Source organism: Hippopotamus amphibius, chromosome 4, assembly GCF_030028045.1.
Source record: "Hippopotamus amphibius kiboko isolate mHipAmp2 chromosome 4, mHipAmp2.hap2, whole genome shotgun sequence".
In the NCBI taxonomy this organism is placed as follows: Eukaryota; Metazoa; Chordata; class Mammalia; order Artiodactyla; family Hippopotamidae; genus Hippopotamus; species Hippopotamus amphibius.
The window spans coordinates 57611282-57636695 of NC_080189.1; the positions used below are offsets into that span (position 1 = coordinate 57611282).

Here is a 25414-nt window from a genome sequence, read left to right on the forward strand (position 1 = left end):
AGTGAAAAAAAAAGGCACTTTTAAGGTGACCTAATTCTCTGGAAAAAAAAAAAAAGAAAGAAATATAGATACACTTGAAATACAATAACTATGGGATCTATCGCAGGGTAGATGGGGGGCTTGTGGTCTCTCTTGGAATCAATGTTTCTGGGCTTAACCTGATTAAGAGAATGATGCTAACGGTACCCCTTCCACATGGTGTCCATTACATTGCATGATTCCTGATATAGGACCAAATAAAATTAGATCACTTAAATCTCCTTACATTAAATTAAATTGCAGATGACTCAATGATTTAAATGTAATAAATACATTAATACACTCTCAGAAAACATGACCAAGTTTTAAAAATATTAAAGTGGGGAAAGCATAATATAAGCCCTAAAAACATACACAGAAAAAGCTAACACATTTGAGCTGCATAAACATGTAAGTCACTTTGCAAAATATTTCATAAAATAAGCTAAAAGAGCACCAATCAACCAGGAAAACTATAACACCTATAATACTGGTAAAGAACCAATTTTCTAACTTATAAAGAATCTGTACAAATCAGTAAGGAAAAACCCAATACCTCAATTTAAAAAAAATTAGTAAAGGATATGAAGAGGATTTTCAAGGAAAAAAGATTGATAAACATCATGTTTTCAACCTCACTGATAATTAAATGTATTAAAACACTATAAAATATCATTTTTCTCATATGGTGTTGCCAACATGAAAAATTTAATAATACCTGGTATTGGGGAAGGTATGGGGACACAAGCTAACTCATAATGCTGTAGATAGAGATGTAAATGAGAATAATCTTGAGAGAAATTCAGCAATATCTGTCAGAACTATAAACATTCAAAACCAAACAAAAAAAATGCTTGAAGACAAAACACAGGAGAATATGAAGGTAGGCAAAAATTTCTTAAGCAGGACATGAAATGTGCTAACGATAAAGAAAAAAAACCTGATAAATTAGACTATATATAGATGAAGATCAAGCAACTGGAATGCTCATACGCTGATTGTGGGAGTGCAAATGTATACATCCACCTTGGAAGATTGTTTGGCTTTGTCTACTCAAGCTGAACAGTCTAGGTGTATCCGAGGAAGAGGAATGCGTATCCACTGAATGACATGTACAAGAATGTTCACAGCAGCTTTATGTATACTTGTCCACTATGTTGATAACATCATGCCAACTGGACATAGTGTACAGGAAATACTCTGGATTCCTTAGTAAGAGAAACACATGACAGAGGATGAAGATACATTGAGCAAGTCAGGGGTCTGTCACAGTGATGACGTTTTTAGGGATGTCATGGTCTACGGAGTCTAGAGGAAGAGAAAGAGCTCTGCAGAAGATCCAAACCATGGTGCAAGCTGCTCTGTTTCTCAGCCTATGTGGCCTGGCAGAGCTTATGATACTAGAGGGGTCCATTGTGGATAAAAATGCTACATGGAGCCTCTCAAAAGGCGTATGTAAGAGGCACGTTGTGGATTCTCCAGGATTCTTGTAATGGTAGGAGCTTTATGGCAGAGAACTACTTGCTGTTTGAAAAAAAGCCCTGGAAGAGACTGAGTGCCTGACCATGGGTGATCAGACTGAATTTCACAACACAAGCTATAAATGATCAGATTCAATGAGTCATGAGGTCAAGCTGGGCAACACACTCTGTCGGAGGACAGAATGGTATTTTCAGATCATATCTCAGTAGGCCCAGAGGTCTCACAAGTAATCGCAGAAAAGGTATATCAATCTCAGAACAGGCCCAGAATTCCACATCATCTATTTCAGTTGCACTATTGCCTCTCCCTCATATTACACTTATGATATCATGGGTCTTCCTCATGACTAATTGAGAGAAAAGGTAGGAAATAACGTTTGGTTCACAGATGAGTCAGCTCGATGTATTGTTATAACTAAAAATGTACTGTTGCCACACTGCAGCCACAGTCAACAGTAAACTTGACAAAAAATAGCGAAGGGAAATCTGTCCAGTGGGCAGTTGGTCATTCATTTGTATGGAGGGGAAGTGATCTGAAGTATGGATGTACATGGACCCCTTGAACAGTGGCAGATGGCTTAGATAGCTGATCAGGGGAGTATGAGAAAGAGGCATGTGGATGAATCTTTGGGAGTGATCACAAACTCTGTGCATCCTTTTGCCTTATATTATGCTTAGAGAGCATCTACTGAAGAGAAGGCACTAAATAACCAATTTGTTTTACCAGATGGGACAACTCCTCCTCTAGATGTCAGTGCCTCTGTTCTCAGCCACCTCAGTGCTTGCACAACAGGCCCTTGAATGACCTGGTCATAATAACAGGTTTTGAGGCTATTCAAGTACAAAACAGCATGGACTCCCTCTCACAAAGTTGGATCTAGTTACCGCCCCTGCTTATTGACTCAACTGCCCACAGCATAGACCAATGCTGAGCCCTCAATATGACACCATCCCTCAAGGATACTAGCCAAGCACTAGTGGTAAGTTGATTATATCAGATCACTTCCACCCACCCTGTACTAATTTATTCTTACTGGAATTGATACCCACTCTGTATAGTATTTTTCTTCCTGCCCAGAGCACCTCTGGAGTCCACACCATCTGAATGATTACAGAATGTATGATTTACTGACATGGGATCTCACACAAAAATGCATCACGCTTAAGTGATCCATTTTAAGGCAAAGGAAGATTTACTGTCCTGGAAGGATCTGGGAAGTCCTGACTCACATTACATTAGCCTTGTGATCTTGGCCAAGTCATTTAATCCCTCTGTCTCAGTTTCTCCACCTATTAAGATGAGGATGACAGGGATCCTGTTAAGATCATGTGAGATGAAGTAACACGTAAAAAATGCTTTTAGATACATCTGGAATAGTGTTAAGAATGAATTCTGGATGTGAAGCTGTGGTTTGCAGGTATAGCTTGAGAGGGAAGAGGTATTAGATGTTATAGGGTTTCCCATCTGGTAAGGGAAGGACAAGTGCCTGCAGCAGCAACTTTGGCCCTGAGACCCCAGGGGTTTCTTCTAGTGTTTGGGAGTAGATTCCAGATGGAGGCAGCCTTTTGCTTTCTTTCCTCAGGCAACTTCCATGTATAGTAATCATTCCAAGTTGGTGTGCTCCTTTTGTTTTTTCTGCATACCTGGACTCTGTTCAGTTTTCTGCAAAAGAACTATGTTGGAGGTTGTCTCTTTCTGTTAAACATATAAACTTTCCTAAGGATTCAAGAACTTTGGGGCTTGAAATTGATTGCCTAAGTCATGAACCCATGAGAATCAGTGTTCATAGTTGAAGTTCTGCTTAATCCAGGGTGCATAGCAAGTGGGATTCCTGGCAGATCTGACCCATGTTTCTAAGAGTCTGGCAGCTCTTTAAACATTCATATATGGAGTCATTCTTCCTGAATTACCCTTGAACATGTTGAGCAGGAAAGTGTTTGGTTAGGCATGTATTAAAATCTTTGTGTGAGCTTCTGTGCATGTTTTATTTAAATGGCAGGCAAAGCTATGTAGAAACAAATAGCTGGAAAAATAAAATGATCTGCTGTACCTTTCTTCCTTGCCAAGTTTGTTTCCCACCCAAATCGTGATTTGTGGAGGAAAGGGGATCCATTATCACCATTTTCCCTGGGGCATATGTTGGGGGAGGTGGTTATTAGAATCCAGCAACCAATAGGTACTACTTATTTTAGCTTCAATATTCAAAAAAGTTCAATTTTCCTGTGTCAGACTTCAAAGGACAGTGCAGACTATTGAGAATTTAAAATTAGATGGCATCAGGTCAAATCATTTAAAAAAAATTTACCCTGCTCAGGAATCAAGGATATCTAGGAGTTGGATGGGAGAAGGTAGAGAAGGGTTTGGAGAAAAGAATCTGAGATAATCTCAGGAGAGAGAGTGAAGGGCGCGGGAAGCTCCCTCCTATTCCCTGGGATAGTAGGAGTAGGGCCCAGGGCGTGAGGGATGATAGGCAGGAAGGAATAGGCTCTGGCCCCCAGAGGAATGTCATTTCAAGAGTTGTGAAGTGAGCTGGCAAAGGGTTCTTACTTTACCAAGAGGTGACTTGGTAAAGTAAGAGGTGACATTGGGGTATCAGTTTATATTGCCCACTCTTCAAGATCACTCCCACCAGGGAGCTATGAGGAAATCCCATGGGCCACTCTCTAGCTAACACTGAGAATCACCCACACAGAAAAAACAGGCACAGCCACAGCACACAAGGCAGGGATGGGATCAGTCTCTCTGTGAAGCTGTGCCTACTCAAGGAATTGGGAGAACACAAACATCGTCTCATAACCAGAAACCAACCAGGAACTGGACCAACACAACTGGCCCAGGACTCCATCAGTAATGACTTCATCACCACAGTGGGAGTCTGGGTGCCAGGAGGAAGCAACTCCAAGTTTACCAAAGTGGTAATGATAAGCTCATGAAGAAAGAGATAGAGGGAGACAGAGAGAGAGAGAATGAGTTCACTTAAAATGAATTCAAAAACCAAGATTCCAAAATACACAAAATAGCTAATGTCAAAGAGATGGACAATGAAATTAACTATACATTCATTCCAAACAAAAATAATTAGAATTTTGATAAACATATTTAGGATTATCAAAGAAAAATGAAGAGAGACTATCCACAAATACAACAAGAAATTATGAAAAAGGCAGACATCAAATAAGAAAAGATAGAGAAAAGAGTGAACTGAAAAATCTTAGAAATTATACACATACATACATATACATAGAATCTTAGAAATTATATACATACACACACATATATAATATAAATACATACATAAATATTGTACATATATAATTTTGTTTTATGTGTATGTTGTATGTATTATATATAATATATGCATATGTTATATGCATATTAATATATGTACATGCATCTTATATGTACATATGCATATATTCAATAGGGATGATAAAATCTGATTATAGTAAAACAGAAAATTTGTGTATTAAAAGATACTTTTGAGGAATTTACCCAAATTAAGCACAAAGAAAAAAATAAAAATATATGAAAGAACAATTAAAATATATGGAGAAGAGTTTGAGAGATTTCAACAAATGTCTGATGGTTGTTTCAGAAAAAGTGAAGAGAAAAAATAATATTTATTGTGATAATGGCAGATGCTTTCCAGAACTGAAGAAAAACATGAATTCTTTGGTTGAAAATAGAGAAAAAATAACAAATAAAAGCAGAAGAAATAAAAATAAATCTATAGCTAGGCATAGCATAATGAAACTGAAAAACATCAAGTATAAATAAAAATTTAACCCCCCAGAAAAAATCCCAAATAATCTGCAAAGGACTGGAGACAGAATTCTTATTGGAAACATCTGACGAAAAAAGACAATGGATAACATATTCAATATTTTGACAGAAAAGATGCATCATTCTGGAAACTTACACTCAGGTAAACCATAATTCAAAGGTAAAAATTAAATTAAGACATTTTCAGAGATAAATTTCTAGAGGATTTATCACTAATTGATTCTAATTGAAAAAGTGATTACAGGATGAATTTTAATAAGAGAAGTGAGCCTAGAGGGACGACACATGACTTTAAAAACTGGAGGCACACAGGACATTAAGGAAAATATGGAGGCACAGAAATTGATAAAATATACTGAAAATTTAATTCTCTAACTAAAAGTCTAACCAACAATAACAAAGTGTGTGTGTGTGTGTTCTAATGACAATATTAAAGCATTATATTTTTCAGAGAGGACTATAAAGATATACATTAACTTCAGATTTTGAAATAAAATTAATTTCAAAAAGATAGGGTACTGGGCTTCCTAGGTGGCGCAGTGGTTAAGAATCTGCCTGCCAATGTAGGGGACACGGGTTAAATCCCTGCTCCAGGAAGATCCCACATGCCGTGGAGCAACTAAGCCCGTGAGCCACAACTATTGAGCCCATGTGCTGCAACTACTGAAGCCCACGCACCTAGAGCCCATGCTCCGCAACCAGAGAAGCCACGGCAATGAGGAGCCGACGAACCACAACGAAGAGTAGCCCCCATTCACTGCATCTAAAGAAAGCCCGTGCACAGCCAAAAAGACCCAACATAGCCAATTAAATAAATAAATAAATAAATAAATAAATAAATTTATATAAAAAAAGGGTACAACAAGGGGTAGAGAAATACATTCTAGAGCTTCCATGAGAGCAGTGGATATAAGAAAATGCAGAAAACTTTATCAATTTATCCATGTGGTCCAGGCATGATGTAGTGGGGTGACTTAGGCAGGAAGGGCCTTGGGGAAGATGCTCAGAATGGAGATTAAGATATGATGCCTTTGCTATCGGATCTGGGTATGGCTGAGGAAGTAGGTGGAGAAAACCTGGCTGGAGAAGCGAGGGTGTAGGTTGGACCATCAACATGACACTGAAGGTAAGAAGAGGGTAGCAGCAGAGAGGAAGCCATGAGGCCTCTGTGGCTTCCACCCACCTGTTCTGCTTCTGCCTCCTGGGCAACATCAGAACAAATAGAGCTGCCATTTTCTGGGCTGGCCTTTCAGACGTCTGCAAAAAACACTTCTCTATTTCTTAAGACTTTTTTCAGTTTGACTCTTTTAGACTTGCTGGTAGGTCAATATTCTTGTTAAACTATAGTACCCAGGACAGACCTTGTTGTTCTAGCAGAAGGGATGCAAAGTGGAGGAGTATGTCATGTCCACCACCCCCTACTTCATCCTTCCAGGGAAGCGTGTGTTACGTTATGTTATGTTATGTTGTTATGTTATGTTATGTTATGTTATGTTACTTCATCTACATTTTTATTTTAAATTTGATTTAATTCTAATTATATTTTATGGCATACCAGTATAATGCCTTATACTGTCCCAGTTAATCTCCCCCCCACCCCCAGTTTTCTCCTTTCTTCTTGCCACCATTTTCCTGGCTGTGGCTTTGGCTTCTCTTGACAGTTTTCCAGTGTCTCCCAAACAGGATTCACTGCATCAAGCTCCCAGTTGGTTCAACCCAGGACCCTTCGCCTGGCTCCCAGGTTCCCACCACTTTCCAGGGGCTGCAAATGGTCAAGAAACCAGAAACATCCTCACCAGCACTCAGATTAAACCCCCTCCTATTAATCAACACCTTTGGGGCTCCAACCAGTTGTCCATCCATCCAGAGTTTCACATCTTTGTGAAATTAGGTGTAAGAGCAACAAACGAATTACGTGTGAGAGAAAGAAACCTACCCTGCACTACGATCCCTTGTTCATATTATTCTACCTTGTTGATGAGAGCATTACTCAGGCTTTCTGTCAAGGGCCTCCAGGGAATCCATATACAGTGAGTAGACAATCGTTTCCTGACTTATCACCTTAGTAATAAACTGATCAAAGAAAGGGATGGCCTTTTTGTTGTGCCGGCCTCCCCAACCACTATTTCCTGTAGGTGGTCACTTCTTCCTATTTTAAAGGGCACACAACCATTTTTAAAAACAGTCTGCAAGAACAAGGAAGCAGATACAGAGAATGGACTGGAGAACTCGAGGTATGGGAGGGGGCGGGGGGTGAAGGGGAAACTGAGAAGAAGCGAGAGAGTAGCACAGACATATATATACTACCAACTGTAAAATAGTCAGTGGGAAGTTGTTGTATAACAAAGGGAGTCCAACTCGAGGATGGAAGATGCCTTAGAGGACTGGGGCAGGGAGGGTGGGGGGGACTCGAGGGGGGGGCGTCAAGGAAGGGAGGGAATATGGGGATATGTGTACAAAAACAGTTGATTGAACCTGGTGTACCCCCCAAAAAAATAATAATAATAAAAAAAATAAAAATAAAATAAAAACAGTCTGTTCTGACTAAGTGGGTAAAGCGGGGGGAGGGGTGGGGAAAGCGGGGGTGGGGAAAGCAGGGGTGGGGAGGGGTGGGGAGGGGGTTGGGGTGGGATGAATTGGGAGATTGGGATTGCCATATATACATTACTAATAAGAAAAAATATCAAATTGTACACTTTAAATATATGCAGTTTATTGTATGTCAATTATATCTCAATAAAAGTTCTTAAAAAAAGAAAACTATCAATTTAACAGGAGGCAGGAAAACAGAAAAAAAAGAAACAAAGAAAAACAGAATATGTTAAACAGAAAATATATGAAGGAAATATAAAGGAAAAAGGTTGCAAATTATAGTAATTGCAGTGAACGTAAATGGATTAAACTCACTTATTGAAATTCAGTCTATCATGTTGAATATATGCAGCTTACAAGAGACCCAACTTAAATAAAAATAACATAAATAGATTCAAAATAAAGTATTGAAAAATATATTGGGCAAAAAAAACCAAAGGGTATATCAATGTTAATATAAAATGAAATAAAATGGAATGTAAGACAAAAAACTTTGATAGGGATAAAGAACATTCTACCAAGAAAATATAAAAATAAAATTGCGAGTATCGAACAACATAACCTTGAAATATGTAGATTAAAAATGAATTATGATGAAATTGATGAAATACCATCCAGTTGAATTAAAATCCTAAATATAAAATGAAAAAATTTTAGAAAAATACACTTAAAACTTGAGACTTGAAAAAGAATTTTTGCCACAGTCAGGAGAACACAAACCATAAAGGAAAATATCAAAATATATATTTTTATATTAAAAAAACTCTTATATCAGAAGATACCATAAAAGGGAGAAAACATACCTACAATTAAGATGGATGAATTAGACCTGCATGTATCAACATGGATAAATCTCCAAAATTTGTTAATGCATGATAAATATCTATAATATGGCACCATACGTTTAAAAATGTAAAACTTAAAAACAATACTATAAATTGATTATGATTACATAAATGTATGGCATAAAAGAAATTTTAGATGTTATGTTGTGTTTAAAAAATTAAATCTGATGTCCATCAACAAATGAATGGATAAAGAGGATGTGTGAGATACATACACATACACACACACACATTCATACAGGCACTGGAGTATTCTCAGCCATAGATAAAGAATGAAATAATGCCATTTGTAGCAACCTGGATCAACCTGGAGATTGTCATACTGAGTGAAGTAAGTCATAAAGAGAAAGATAAATATCATATGATATCACTTATACAAGGAATCTAAAAAGATACAAATGAACTTATTTACAAAATAGAAACAGACTCATAGACATAGAAAACAAACTTATGGTTACCAAAGGGGAAAGGGGTGGGGGAGGGATGAATTGGGAGTTTGGGATTAGTAGATGCGAACTATTATATTTAGAATGGATAAACAACAAGGTCCTACTGTATAGCACAGGGAACTATATTCAATATCTTGTAGTAACCTATAATGGAAAAGAATTTGAATTATATATGCACATATATAATATAAATAAATAAATACAATATAATATAAATATATAATATAAATATAAAACTGAGTCACTTTGCTGTACACCTGAAACACTGTAAATCAACTATACTTCAATTAAAAAAAAACCCTCTCTCACCCTAAATCTATACCATAAGTCCTGTAGACTCAAGGGGAAGGGACACACAGAGAGATAGAAACCAATTAAGCAGCAGCATGGACAAGGACTACAAATAAGAGGAACAAGAGAATGCCTGCCGTACTAGGTCATCGTAGGAAATGCAGAGAGAGGAGTGTGATTACTATAGGAAAGGTGGCCCAGGAGAATTCAGTCAGTGAGCCACAACCCCTATGTAGAGGAGGGAATACAGGGTAAAAAGAAGTGCTGGAAGTGTGTCTGTGTGTGTGTGTGTGTGTGTGTGTATACATGTGCACATGGGTTGTGGGTCAGGGGGTGGGGTTCCCTTCTGTTGTGGATTATTACAAGAGAGGAGGAAAATGTTTCTCTAATACTTGGATTTCAAAAACTAAGGTTTGTGAGTCCAATATATATTGAGTGCCTACAAAATCAAAAAACACTTGGCTAGCTGCTCTATTTGCTGCAAAGATGACAAACTCTCTTCTGGTGTAGGAGCTGACAATCTGATGGGGCAAAAGCAAGCACAGAATCTGAACCGGAAGGATGTTCATCATCCTTATTACAGTGCACTAAGTTGAGAGATCATCAATAGATATAAAGAGCCATAAAAGCAAAGTGGAAATGCTATAAATGAAGGATCAAGGAAAAGAAGGAAAGTTAGTTTAGCTTAAGTAATTTGGAAAAATGTTTTGAACAATGACGTGAAGACCAGAGCAAAAAAATGAACAGATATGTTACCTATGTAACAGCTACCAGTTTTTATTCTGTAGTCTTAATATGCTATCTCAGCCTCGCAAATCTCCAATATCACTTTCTTGTAACACATACTGAGGGATGACACTTCTTGGATTATCCTCTCAAAATATCATGTTGTATATACAGCTATCAACTCAGAAAGTGTTTTTAAATGTTTGAAAGTATAAATTAATTTCAATAGTAATATAAACAAAAGTATTTTTTAGAGAAAGAAATATTGGAATATAACCTAAATGAAACAATAATAAAATTTTTCCTTAAACATCACATATGAAAATATGTTTCTTAAAATGCAGCTTTTAATTTAATCATAAAACAAGTTTTTAAAGTTTTAAAACAAACAAAAAATGTATTGTGATACTTCTATCTAAGACTGCACTTAAGATTTCACTGACACTTAACTTGATCCCAATATCTGAAATAAGGATATTTTTAAAACAACTGATATGATTATTTGCATTAAAAAAAAAAACAAAAAACTACCTTTTGAACTGCCTGTTACACAATCTAAAATTTTCCTATTATTTAAACACATATTGCTTACATTTCAGTTAGGACAACATTGGAAGGAACCAATGGTTCTCAAAATTTAGTCCTTGGATCAGCTGCTTTAATATCACCTGAAACTTGTTAAAGACAAGTTCTCAGGTTACATGACCTACTGAACTAGATACTCTAGGGGTGGAGTCCAAAATCTGCATCTTAATAAGCCCTTCAGGTGATTCTGATGCGTGATAAGATTTAGGATGAATACATATATATGTACATATATATAACTGAATCACTTTGCTATACACCAGAAACTAACACAATATTGTAAGTCTACATCAATTAAACAAACAAACAAACAAACAAAACCTGACTTCTGGTTTCAGCATTGACATGTATAAGGCTTGGAAATAATCATTACTCTCCTTACAACAAGAAAAATGCTCAATGAAATGACTTTTCTTGGACCCATCAAAGAATTGAGGGCAAACTGCCATCCTGAAATCTGGAGACATGGGCAAATACAAAGAATCATAGTTGAGATCCACTTACCTGGTGCAGAAGCCGGTGAAATCACAAACTGGTAGGGACTTAAATGGTAATTTTGATGAACTGCTAGAAGCTGAGCATGAACTAGCACGAGAATGAGAAACTTTCAGTCTTAGAAGGTCCCCCACCCTTTCATGGGTTTTATCTTCAGGGCAAGGGGAAGAGAGAAGTAACCATTTTGAAATAAGCCTACAGCACTCTTCATAACAAAGGCCTACTTTCCAGAGGAAAAGACTGCTAGAATCCTACTCCACCTACTAGGAATGGCACTTACCAACTCAAGTTCACTTTAGGCTTCCTGTCTTACTTAAGGGGGGAGAAGCTAAAAAACAGCTGTGGAAGTCACAGCTCAGGGACAAGGTTCCACTAAAAGACTGATATTTAATCATAGGATTATAGAATGCTTTCCCTCCCCCCAGACCTTAGCATCACATCAACAGAGCTCCAGGCTAGTCATAGTGGGTTTTAGTTAAAAGAACTTAAAAATATAGACTCTATTTAAAGAGGACGCAAAAAAAAGAACATTAGAGGAAGTTAAAGCCTCTGAAACCTACAGTTCATGCATTCCCAGAGCTCCTTATATTAATTTTCTAAGACTACTGAAATTACCACAAACTGTGTGGCTTAAAACAACAGAAATTTATTGTCTCACAGTTCTGGAGGCTAGAAGTTAAAAATCAAGGTGTTGAGAGGGTTGGTTTCTTTTGAGAGCTATGAAGGAAAGTCTGTTTCGTGCCTCTCTTTTAGCTTCTGGTGGCCTAAGTCACTCCTTGGGCTTGTACATAGTGTTCCCTTGTGTCTTCAGATAGCCTTCCCTGTATGTGTCTCTGTATCTTCACATGGTGTTCTTTTTATAAGGACACTGGTCATAGGATTAGAGGCCCACCCTACTCCAGTATTACCTAATTGTAACTAATTACATCTGCAATGAGTCCATTTCCCAAAGAGGTCACATTCATAGGTATTAGGAATTACTAGGAGTTAGGACTTCAACATGAATTTTGGGAGGGGGCACAATTCAACCCATAATACAGACTAATGAAGGGAAAAAACATAAATGGATAATATCAGAAATGAAAGAGAGGGCATTATTACTTATCCACTGACATAAAAAAAGATAAAAGAGGAATACCACAAACAACTCGATCACAAATTTGGTATCTTTGATGAATAGACCAATTCCGTGGAATATACAGATTACTAAAACTCACACAGGGAGAAACAGATAATGTGAATAGGCCTATATTTTTAAGATATCAAATCAATAATTAATAACCTTCCAAAAAAGAAAGGACATGCCTAGATGGTTTCATAGGTGATTTCTACCAGACATTTAAAAAATAAACAATACTAGTTCTGTATAACTTTTCCAGAAAACAGAAGCTGAGGGAACACATCCTGACTCACTCTATGAGGTTAGCAATTCCCTAATACCAAAACTAGACCAAGACGTAAGAAAACAAAATTACAAACCAATATCGTTCATGAACACAGATGCAAAAATCCTCAAAAAGGTATTAGCAAATAAAATCCAACAGTTCTTAAAAAGAATTGTACATCACAACCAAGTAGTAAGATTTGTTTCAGTTATGGATGGTTGTTTCAACATTTGAAAATTAATATAATCCACCACATCAATGGGCTAGAGAAAAAAAAATCATACAATCATGTCAATTGAGTAAAGGCAATTGGCAAAATCCAACACCAATTCATAATAAAAACTCTCAGCAAACTAGGAGTAGTGGAGAAATTTCTCTGCTTGATGAAGAACAACTACAAAAAACCTAGAGCTAATACCATATTTAATGGTAAGAAACTAGATGCTTTTCTATTAAGATCAAGAACAAGGCAAAAATGTCCTCTCTTACCACTCCTATCTAAAACCGCATGGAAGTCCTAGCTAGTGAATTTAGACAAAAAATTAAATCAATGGTATACATGTTGGGTAAAAAGAAATAAAACTATTAAGACTATCAAAACTAATAAGACATTACTGCAGTAATGCAGACAAGAGATAATGGTGACCTGGATTAACATGGTGGTGGAGATGGAGAGAAGATGGATTTAAGAGGTAGGAAGTAGAAGTGACAGAACTTGGGGATGGATTAAATGTGTATGATGAAGGAGAGGGAAACATCAAGAATGACTTTTAGCATTTGCTGTGTATAACAAGATTGGTGGTGGGCCATTTATAGAACTGAAAGAGGACTGAAAGAGTAAGCTTAGAAGGAAAAATCATGAGTTAGGTTTTGGTTAAATAGAGATTGAGATACCTTAGAGATCTTTAAGAAGTGAAGAAATATATGTTTTTTACATGTGTTCCTGGAGCTCAGAGGAAAGTACTAGGCCAGAAATTAGGGTTTGTGAATCATTTGTATATACGTGGTAATTTAAATGATAGCTATAAAGGATTTCCTAGGAAGAGGTTAAAGAGTGAGAAGAGGGTCAAAGACTGAGCTATGATATTCAATGGCCAAGAAGAGGAGCATGAGCAATGAAAGAAAGAGAGACGTGTCTAGAGAAGTGGGGGAAGCCAAGAGTAGTGAGTGTTTCAGGAAGGAAGCGTTGGTCAAGAGTGTTGACTACTGTTGAGACACTACAATGAATACCGAGAAAAGTCCATGTTTAGTAACCTGGAGGTCATTAGTGATTTTACAGACAGCTGTTTTAATGGAGTGATGGGGGCACACACAAGACTGGAGTGAGTTTAAGACTGAGTAAGAGGTATGAAAATTTTAATAACAAATGTAGAAATTAAGAAGCTTGACTGTGAAGTGAGACATAGAGATAGGACTACATTTTGTCAGAAGCGAGGAGGTAGAGGATGCAGGTTTGAGTGAGGAATTCTTATTATTAGTTTGGATATCAGCCACGAGTATATTTTAAAGCTGGTGAAACACATTCCACTGATAGGAAAGACTGAATATACAGAAGAGAAGGATAATGGATTTGGTGTAAAGTTCTTGAGTAGGTATTAGGGGGTAGATGCCAAAGCAGAGATAGAGAGGTTAGTTCCCTCTATGATAATTAGAGAAATGCAGACCAGGAAGAAGCACAGGGAGATGTATGTTTCTTATTTTAGAAAGGTAGGAGTTTCCACCTGGTGACTTCTGTTTTCTCTGCAAAGTAGAGACTTTGTCTCATTTGTTTGACCAGTGCGTATGCAAACGACAACCATCAGCACATTTATTAGTTTGGATTTCTAGGCACATAGCCGCTTAGTTTTGTGGGTTATGGATTTTATTTTTGGTGTGCTATTGTATACTGTAGTTATATTATCTCTTTAGGGTCTTGACAGTTTCTAAAAGACCTGAAATATTTCTATAAGGATAAAAATTAAAGAAATTACATCTAAAGATGATTTTCTCTTTTTGACAATTTAAAAATGGCTGTATCATATTCCATCTCTTATATGTATTATAATCATTTAAACATTAAGTTATTTTAAATAATACTGTAATAAATATTCTTATACATGTGTCTTTGTCCCTCATCATTTGTTAAACATGGATTACTGGGTTAAAGAGTCTAAATATTTTAAAAGCTCCTAATGCATATTGGGAGATTTGCCCTCCAGAAAGATATTCCATTCATTTAGTCAAACCCAAAGGGCAAAATATAATAGAATGATAAACATGTTAATTTAAAATCAGATTACTGTTTACAATACGTAGGTTTTATACTTTAATCAAACACTTTCGAATTTGGAACCATAGGTGGCACTAAAAGATCAAGGAATGGAACCACTTCCAGACTCCCAGATTGGAAGAGACTTTGAATGGACATCTCAGCCATAGACAAGCTATAAACAATTCTAGAAAAATAATTCGTCCTGTTCTTAATTTGTGTATAAATCAACTTGGCTGAACATTCTAATCTTACAGTTTTAGTATTAACTGTCATATTTGAGACTGTGTAACAAGCAAGCCTGTTTGCCTTCATCTTCTCTGCTAGACTGTGGAGTATACTTCACCATGCCATTTGCTGACTATTCCTAAAAATACCAATTGTCATATGCATAAGCTTTCATTTTTCTGCTTCTATAACTTTTGTTTTTTCCAAGAAGAAAACATGTAGTCGTGAGTCAGAAAAGCAAAGAATTCTCGCATGATCTAATCATAACGATAAACATTGTAACATTTTGGATGTGACTTTATGTGACATAATTTGCTAAACTGTATGGTGACTTTCTAAGTTTGCAGTGTGAAAATTGTGTTTTAAACAAAATATATATTTGCATGTCCCCACTGTCCACTGTTTACACTGTTAGTGGGAGTGCTCAGCTATTCTTGCCATTCATGTGACTTCTTACCCAGCACTTCTACATCTCAATAGGCCAGTGACTGAGAAGCAAACAGGCTTGCAGACACCTGCTTTTCTTAGAAGACTAAATGGCCCCTGCTAATCCAGACGAAACATACATACGTTAAATACTGCTTGCCTTGATTTAGCTTGAAATGAAAATCTGGGAGTTGGCTTTCCCTTTGTAACCCCCTTCAGCAATGACAATAGAAAATGTTTTTCTCACCCTCAATTTATGGTTGGGAGATAGGAAGGGGAGAGAAGGGATGGGAAACATACATGTTAGTGCCTTTTCAAAGATATGCCATGAAACGCTAACCTTACTATTTGTTGCTCACAATAAAAATGCATCAGATGCAGAGGACATGAGAATTGAATCTACTCATTAAAACTAGCTTACACTAGTTTAAACAAGTACCCACTACTTCAGAGAACTTTCAGAGCCACTTTACACACACACACAAACACACACACACACACACACAACCTGCCTTCATTTGGACCTTCTTGTTTATATATAAATAAGTCTCACTAACAACACTGTGGGAGCAGCTTGGTATCAGAGATATGAGTTGAAATTCTGAGTACCCAATTCTAGAAATGTCAGGATCATTACCTGATCTTTGCCTATCTGCAGATAAAGAAGTTTGGAAATGGAAACATTGCCTGAGTATATATAAATATGTATATAGATGTTTCTGTATATAAGTAAATATATTTATATGTACATTTGTGTATATATTATATACACACATATTGAGAGATACATACTCCTTTTGATTACAGCTTGTTGATTCTGCTTTTTTTAAAAATTCTCATTTTTTTTCTATTTTTCATCGTAAAGAAGCCACCTGAACGTTGAACAAATTAAATAGTCGATGTTCTACAGCTATTTAAGTCCAGTTAAATTGTCTTAGCGTTTAGAGGCATTAGCTGGGGACGTTGTAAGTAAACACATGGCCTCATGAAGCCTCCCATATAATTTCACAAAGCAGTCTTTGCTGCATTGGGCCAGGAGGCAGCTGGGGGTGACATAGACATTTACTCATTAGTTGATGACACTGGAGAGATGACCAAACTTCTGTGAACCTCAGTTTCTTCATCTATAAAGTAGGGATAGTGCTTCATATAATTATCCTGAGAGTTAAGGGAGGATATATTTTAAGCGCCTGGCAGATGTTGGTATATATCGCACAATACATTGAATAATAAATTAAGTGAATCCATGAAAGGCCTCTGCCTCAGGTTAGTCTTTTGTGTTCTTAAGCAATGTGCTTCATTTCACTTTCAATTCAGTTCAATTCAATTCAATCACACAGACTTTTAGCCATAAGAAGCAAGATCCCAAATAGGTTATATCTTTCTCAAACCATTCTGACTAACCTGGAAGTTGCCACAGTAACCAAACAGCCCTGTCTGTTCTTGGTGATGAGGCTTCTTCTCTCCAGGTTTCACCCCTCTTCCTTCTTTTACAAAAGTCCAGCTGGAGAAGTGGGCAGGCCATTACAGTCAAATCTCTACATATTTTGATAAAGAAAGTTCTGGGTTTCAGCAATAGAAGTTTGTTTTAAATATCTCTATTGCCAGGCTTTGAATCTTGATATCCTTCCATCTTGGCCACAGTTCTTCTCAAGTGGCCAGAATCACACAGTTAGTTCAGAATCCTCTATTTGGGGAGCCCTGGGCCATGCTCAGAGCCACTCCCTATTACAAATGTCACCTGTTCACACTCTGATTTTTACCTTTCAGGGATCCAGCTTGGGGGAAGGGAGAATGGAAATTAAAGGCAGAAGGACATGAAATACAACAAGGAGAAAGGAAAGCAGAAAAAAAAAAGAAGGAAAATCAAGAGGAAAGGGACAAGGAAAATGAAAAGAAAGAAAAAGAGTATAAACGAAGAGGACAGAACAATGTCGAACAAATGGAACTTCAGGCAGTTGTGTGATTAAAATGTTAGGTTCTCCTTATTAAATGGTTTTGCCTTTTAAAAATTGTAGACATGTATATTAAGCAGTACACATTTCTGTAAAGTGAAAAAGAAAAAACCCAAGACTTTCTATCCACTACTCTTTTCTTCTTTCCAGGGGTTGCTACCATTGACACTGTAGTATATTTCTTACTGAATATTTTCTTTGTATAAAATTTTTTACCCACTTAAGGAATCATACCATAAAACTGACCTGTGACATGTTGTTTTTCAGCTAATAATATGTGCAGAATTTTCGCCCCTGTTATTACATTTAGATTTATTTCTTACTTTTTAATAGCTACACAGTGCCTTAATTCAATGGAACTAGTATTTAACTAGTCCCTGTAGACTGGTGTTTAGGCTGGTTTCTTCTTCCCTTCCCTTAAACCGATAACTTGAAAAAGAAAAAAATTCAAAAATAATAACTGGAAAAATTGTGAACATTTCACTGACATCATGGTACACTCTGCGTGTGAGTACTTACTGGTGCTTACACTAAGTAGCACTACATAAAAATCATAAGAGTACATGTGAGGTGCATGCTGAGTTCTCAAATGAGAAAACAAACCCTTTATGACTAGTTCCTCATTCAGTTATTTTAGCAAAGGCAGCAGCTTAGTTAAAAAATTTGGACCTTTCAATATGTCTGCTAAGCAGATACAGATTTTGCAAAAATTAATAAAATGATAAGCCATGGAACTTAAGGAAATTAAAGAGCTTTTTTGGTCATCCCTCTCATATTACAGATTAGACAACCAGGACTGGGCAAAGAAAACAGTGTTTGGTTTTGTCTGGACATACACACTAGTACCTTGCTAATAACATCTCTACATTTATAACCTAATAACTAAATGTTATTTCATTTACTTAAAATTACTGCAAGAGCTTCCCCAAGATGGTGGAGTAGGAAGCCCCTAAATCACCTCCTCTCACAGGTACACCAAAATTACAACTACTTACAGAGCAACTATTACGAGAACAACCTGAATACTGGCAGAAACTATTTTCCACAACTAAACAACTAAAGATGTAAAGAAGGAGTCACAACAAGAGGGGTAAGAGGGGTGGAGATGGGGTATAGTCAGGACTCACAACCGCAGGTAAGCAACCCACTATGGGAAGAATATCGCAATCACAAAGGTCCTCCCCAAAGATGGGGGTCCAAGCCCCACATTGGGCTCCCCAGTCCAGGGGTCCTGAACTGGGAAGAGAAGCCCCCAGAATGTCTGATTTTGAAAACCAGTGGGGCTTATGTTCGGGAGAGCTGGAGGGCTATAGGAACCAGAGACTCCATTCTTAAAGGGCACGCACAAAATCTCACATGGTCTAAGTCTTAGCACAGCAGCAGCAGTGTGAATGGAACCTGGGTCAGACCCACTTGTTGATCTTGGAGAAGCTCCCAGAGACCTTACTTCCCAGGAAGTAAGTAGGAGTCCCCTGGGGGATGGATATGCTGGAGGCAGCCATTTTTGAGAGCTTGTGCTACTGTGATAACACCTTCAGTGGCAAGCACCATTTTGGAATCCTCTCTCTATCTTATAGGCATTGGGGGCTTGCCCCACCCACCAGCAGCCTGCAGGAGCTGCATGTTACCGGGCTGCACAGCAAACTGCACGGAAACCCTACCCTGCCTTCCAGTGGGCCCAAGATCAGGAAATGTAACTGAACTACCTAATACATGCAAACGAATACAGAGAATTAGGCAAAATGAGGAGATAAGTGGCTTTGTTCCAAATGAAGAAGCAAAATAAAACCTCAAGAAGAATAAACTGAGAGAAGTGGAGATAAGCAAACCATCTGATAAAGAGTGCAAGGTAATGATTATAAAAATGCTCATTGAACTAGGCAGGAGAATGGATGAACACACTGAGAATTTTAACAAAAAGTTAGAAAAATGAAGAAAATCTAAACAGAACTGAAGAATACAAAAAAAAAAAAATTAAAAGGAATCAACTGTAGATTAGTTGATACAGAGAAATGGATCAGTGAACTGGAAGACTGATAGGTAGTGTAAATCACCCAAGTTGAACAGAAAAAAGAATTTTAAAAAATGAGGATGGTTTAAGAGACCTCTAAAACAACATCTAGCATTATAGGAGTTCTAGAAGGAGAAGAGAGAGAAAAGGGGGCAGAGAACTTATTTCAAGTGATAATAGCTGAAAACTTCCCTAACCTGTGAAAAGAAACAGGCATCCAAGTCCAGGAAGCAAGAAAAAATGGCTCCCAAAGTTATCAAGTGCACTGAGGTTCAATCTCAAAGGACTGGAAGACTATTGGAAACTAATTTATTTTCCTCCCATCCATGATGTCTTCATTAAATATACAAAGCGTAGGTAATCCAATTTATTACAATGCAAAAACCCAGTTATTGTCTGTGTTCTAAAGTGCATTTGAGGGGATGGATGCCATATGGGACACTCAGAAGAGCTGGCTGTCATGGGGGCATGGTCTCTGAGGTCCCCACCTCTTTGGACAACCAGTTTTTGTAGAATTTAAGGAACTGACTGCTTTGAAGCTCTGGAAAGCCTCTGCCATAAACCTAAAGTGGAATGCTGCTGCAGGGAAGAAACAATCTGCCAGTTTACGCCCCATTGTGTGGTGAGCAATAGAGCTGTCATCTTCCCTAGGAGCATATTCAAATAAGTTCTCAGACACAAACAAAAACCAAATAAACAGAGTCAGCCCTCCATATCTGTGGGTTCTGCATCCATGGATTCAGCCAACCATACACTGAAAATACTAAAAAAAAAAAAAAAAAATTCCAGAAGCTTCCCCAAAGCAAAACTTGAATTTGCCGTGCAGGCAACTATTTACATAGCACTAACATTGTACTTACAACTGTTTACATAGCATTTACATTGTGTTAGGTATTACAGGTAATCTAAAGATGATTTAAAGTACAGGTGAGGACTGTGTAGGTTATGTACAAACATTTTATATAACAGACTTGAGCAAGTCCTTTAACTTCCTGAGTGTTTGCTCCTTCATCTGTAAAGCAGGCATGCTTGTTCTAGCCCACAAGGTTCTTGTGAAGATCAGTGGGGTTAACAGATGTAAAAGTATTTGTAAACTTTAAGGTTAACATGGTAATTCCAATAAAAAGTGAATCTGGTAGATGAGAAGGTAGGAGAGTAGGAGTGTTAAATCCAAGTGCTATGTCTAATTTCTGTCTACTCATGAGAAAGAAATCTGTTTTCTTACTGCTTCATGAAACTAAAACACACACATTCCTATGTATTTGAACATAAACTTTAGAAGAATATATAAGAATGACATAGAAGTTCACAGGGATGCATAGAAGTAGAAGATTACAGAAGTAGAAAATTAAAAGTTTCTAAAAATAAGTTAAATCTTTAATAACATATAGTAAGATAGCTACCTATATGCCATGTACTGTGCTATCATTCAATGTTATTAAACAGAATTTTATCCTTAAATTCTTGCGTGATCTTATAAAACTGAGGGATCACATGAACCTTCTTGGACTGCGAGTGTGCAGTTTATTTTAACTGAAGTTGTCTTATAAATACGGAAGTGCACAAATGTCAGAAAAACAAGGAAAACTGTTTTATTCATAAGTATTTTAATTTTTTTGCTTAAATTCTATCAGTAGGATATACTCTGTCAAAGTAATAAGCAGGAGGAATACGATTCTATTCCGTTAGAAGTAGTAATATAAAGTTAAAAATTTTAACAACGACCAAGATTATGTTTAGTAATAAGGAAAGAACTTTACGCTGGTTTTTAAAGATTAGTTTGTTAATTAGGTGAACATCTGGGTTGGTTCATCACTTCCCTTGGAAACCTTGATTAATTTATGAGATTTTCATCCCCATTTACTAAAAAAGCAGTGAGTCATCCGGTGCTACACACCAGTGACAGCAAAATTTGATTGGATTCTAGATCCTTTCACATTTCTCCCTTCAGCAATTCCTTGCCGTTTTGAGTGGAACGACGCACTAAGGGAGTCTGTGTGTTTTAGTGTGTGTGAGAGAGATACAGAAATGAGAAGAATTACAAGTGATTGAAAAGTAAGTTTGAAAAAAATAAGCATACATGTTTGTATTTCCCTTGATTGTGGTAAGAAAGTCTGGAGGGATACACAGAAATAGCCAAACCAAAAACCAAAACTAATAAAAAACAGGTATCTTAGTGCACACTTTTTATAGAATTTTGATTTGTGAATCATGTGAATGTATTATTACCTAGTCAAGAAAAGGCTGTTTAAGATTGTCTGTTTTAAAGTATCCCAGAGTTGGGTCTAGGAAAGGGAACAAAGAAATGCAGCAAGTAGCTCACTGTAGTTAGGATCTGCTCTCCAAGTAAGAAGACGCATAGCCTCCAGAAGGAGGAGAACTGAAGCTTGAGAAAGGAGGGAGAGGCAGATGGACCTGGGTTGACTGGGTGACTGGGAAAGCTGATCTGCTCTCTCCTAGCCCTGCAATAAGATTGCAATCTTCCTTTGGCTCTGACAGCTACAAATCACATTCAGTTTAGAGGCCCCTCCTTAGACACCCTCCTGTGTATGTTTCAAGATCTCAGTGGTATAAAACAATACTCTCAGATGAAGGGAAATTCATCATACTAGTTATTAACCTCATTTCTTCTTTCGCCTTGCCTTTGTATACTCTCATTGTTCCTTCATCCTGTTTTCTTTATCACCTTTATTTTTGGGGTTGTATTGTACCTTGTTATATTATGCATTTATATGAGCTGCCATAAATCCTTTCTGGAACTGGAAGGAGTAGGAATAAATATATGCATAACTAGCCTGGGAAAATGCTAACAGGTTATTTCTGGGAGGTGAGCTTACAAGTGATTTTATATTATTTTTCCCAGATTTATTGAGATATAATTGACATATAACATTGTGTAAGTTTAAGGTGTGGTGATTTGGTACATGTATATATTGTGAAATAATTACCACAATAAGGTTAGTTAACACATCCATCACCTCACATAACTGCATTTTTTTTGTCATGAGAACATTTCAGATCTACTCTGTACAGGTGATTTTAATTGTTTTATGGTTAGCCTTGTGCATTTCCAAGTATCTACATATATATTTTTTCCATTTTATTTATTTATTTATTATATTTTTGGGGGTACACCAAGTTTAATCACCTGTTTTTATGCACATATCCCCATATTCCCTCCCTCCCTCGACTCCCCCCAACCCTCCCTGTCCCAGTTTTAACAATGGGCATGGATTCCTTTCCTAATTAGATAATCTCTTTTTAACCAAATGTAGAAGAAAATATTTTTGGTAGAACTGATGGACTTTTCCAGCAGAAAAAATATATAATGGTGGTAGAGAAGGAAGACCAGGAAAGAAGAAAGGGTAGGTTGTAGGACTTAAGTCTTAATTTTCCTTTCACTTCCCATATGAAAATATGGGAGGTATAGTATAAATATAGTGGTTCAATTGAAATATATTTTTAAAATAAATGTTATTTTTTTATTTTTTAAATTTTTTAAAAATTTATTTATTTTTTAATTGAAATATAGTTGATTCACAATGTTGTGTTGGTTTCAGGTGTACAGCAAAGTGATTCAGTTATAAATATATATACCTGTTCTTTTTCAGATTCTTTTCCCTTATAGGTTATTACAAAATATTGAGTAGAGTTCCCTGTGCCATATAGTAGGTCCTTGTTGCTTATCTATTTTACATATAGTAGTGTGTATATGTTAATCCCCAAATCCTAATTTAGCCCTCCCCTCCCTTTCCCCTTTAACCATGTTTTCTATACCTGTGGGTCTACTTTTGTTTTGTAATATGTTCTTTTGTATCATTTTTTTTAGACTCCATATACAAATGATATCATATGATATTTGTCTTTGTCTGGCTTACCTCACTCAGTATGATAATCTCTAGGTCCATCCATGTTCCTGCAAATGGCATTATTTCATTCTTTTTTATTGCTGAGTAACATTCCATTGTATATATGTACCACATCTTCATTATCCATTCATCTGTTGATGGACATTTAGGTTGCTTCCATGATGTGGCTATTGTAGATAGTGTTGCAATGAACATTGGGGTGCATGTATCTTTTAGAATTAGAGTTTTCTCTGGATATAAGTCCAAGAGTGGGATTGCTGGATCGTATGGTAGTTCCATTTTTAGTTTTTTAAGGGACCTCCATACTGATCTTTATAGTGGCTGCAGCAATTTACATTCGCACCAACAGTGTAGGAGGGTTCCTTTTTCTCCACACCTGCTCCAGCACTTATTATTTGTAGACTTTTTGATGATGACTTTGCTGACCGGTGTGAGGTAATACTTCATTGTAGTTTTGATTTGCAAGAAATGCTATTCTTTTGACTTCTGTCTTCTGTATAAAATAATAGGCCATGAGACATAGCTTAAAGTCAGAAAATATAGTCATATTTCTTATTTTTTAATAGTTGCAAGGTGAGTCACTGTATGGACCTAATGTCACCAGTGTCATTTTTAAATCCCCCATTGTTGTATATTTAGGTTGTTTCTACCTTTACTTAGCCAGAATGAAATCCTAAAGAGTGGCATTAGCAGGTTAGAGTGTCTATAGCCAATGTCAATACACATAATATTTGTCTTTTGTCTTCAGGATCCACAAGACTTAGATGATTGTTCCATCCCCACTCCCTGAGCCGTACTGCACCCTGAACAGCTACCTGTGCCACTCTGTATACCTGTTTCTCTTTAGGGCTCAGACCACCTTTCCCACACAGAGTTTCTGCAACCTAACACTTGGTCGTTTTATCTGGTACCTATTACCTAGCAGTCTTGCCTAATGATAATTGTTATCTGAATCAGTTATTTCATTTGGGGGTTATAAAATGGTATTTTTAAATTCTACTGCTGATTTTTTAAAATACAGCAATATACAAGGAGAATCCACAATTCAATAAAGTAAAAATTTCAAGCCTGAAAAGTAAATAGCTATGTAAGAGCAAGCACCTTACTTTAGAAGCTCTCTATGATGCACACTGGAAAATAAGGATAAAAAATCTAATTCTATAATGTAACTTTATGTAAAATTTTTACTCTATAAGACAAAGAATCAAGGCCATATAAAAGCAAAAGCAGAATAATTTATTTGAATTCATCGTTCCTTGAACAAAAATAAAAATAAGACTTTAATAAGTCATTCCTTCAGCATTTTACAAGTCTTTTCAAAAATGCCATTGGTGATTGACAGCCTAGGAGAAGGCACAGTCTTGCTTTTGTGACAATCATCTTTATTATTCTGTGGTACAAATGAAGGAAATTTGGGAACGAAATTTTAAAAATGTAGCAATCTTAACAGTAATGAGAATTTAATAAAACAAAGCCTGCTGAAATTTTTACAAATATAAGGTTTCACATTTGTAGGTTGGATAGGCTAGTGTCAATGCTGATGAAAGGAAACATATAGAACTAATTGAGCTTTGTAGGAAACTTGATACAAAAAAAGTAATTGGAGAGTCTGGGCTTTTCTTCCTCTGTCAGCATGATAAAGACTGTCCACTGAGAACTCTTTCCCCACCATGCTCCTCTGTAGCACAATGCATTGTGTGTATGCTGGAAAATCTGCAGTCCGATTTTTATAAATGACTCTATTCTGCATTGAAAGGAGTGATGAGTAAGAGGTATCGGGCTTGATTTCTTCACGTATTCCGGATGAATATATATTTCCACTGTTTTTCCTCAAAATATGCTTTCATTATTTCACTTCAGTGCACTGCTTTGCCCATGAATGCTCACCTGGCGAAGAGATGTGTAAAATGTTCTATAGTTTCCAGGTCTACAGGTTGAAGAACCTTAAATTCTTTTATTCCTTTCCACAGCTGCAAATAATATGTGTTTTGAACTAGTTCGAGAAAATTACATTTATAAATCAGTA

At 36.7% G+C, this 25414-nt stretch overlaps 1 protein-coding gene across 4 annotated transcripts in view; it reads right to left on the reverse strand.

Annotated features, from left to right (window-relative positions):
• The window catches only part of HEPACAM2 (HEPACAM family member 2), a 79575-nt gene that overhangs the window by 6570 nt on the left and 47591 nt on the right, over nt 1–25414 (reverse strand). Inside the window, exon 9 of one of the 4 annotated variants that reach the window (XM_057733230.1) lies at nt 24606–25275. The exons of 2 other annotated variants lie outside the window; for them this stretch is intronic. In XM_057733230.1, coding sequence (XP_057589213.1) covers nt 25272–25275 — 4 coding nt within the window. In that variant the 3' untranslated portion in view covers nt 24606–25271. Of the gene's footprint in view, nt 1–24605; nt 25276–25414 lie in introns of those variants that run through there. One more of the 4 variants, XR_009053325.1, reaches the window with a different exon arrangement.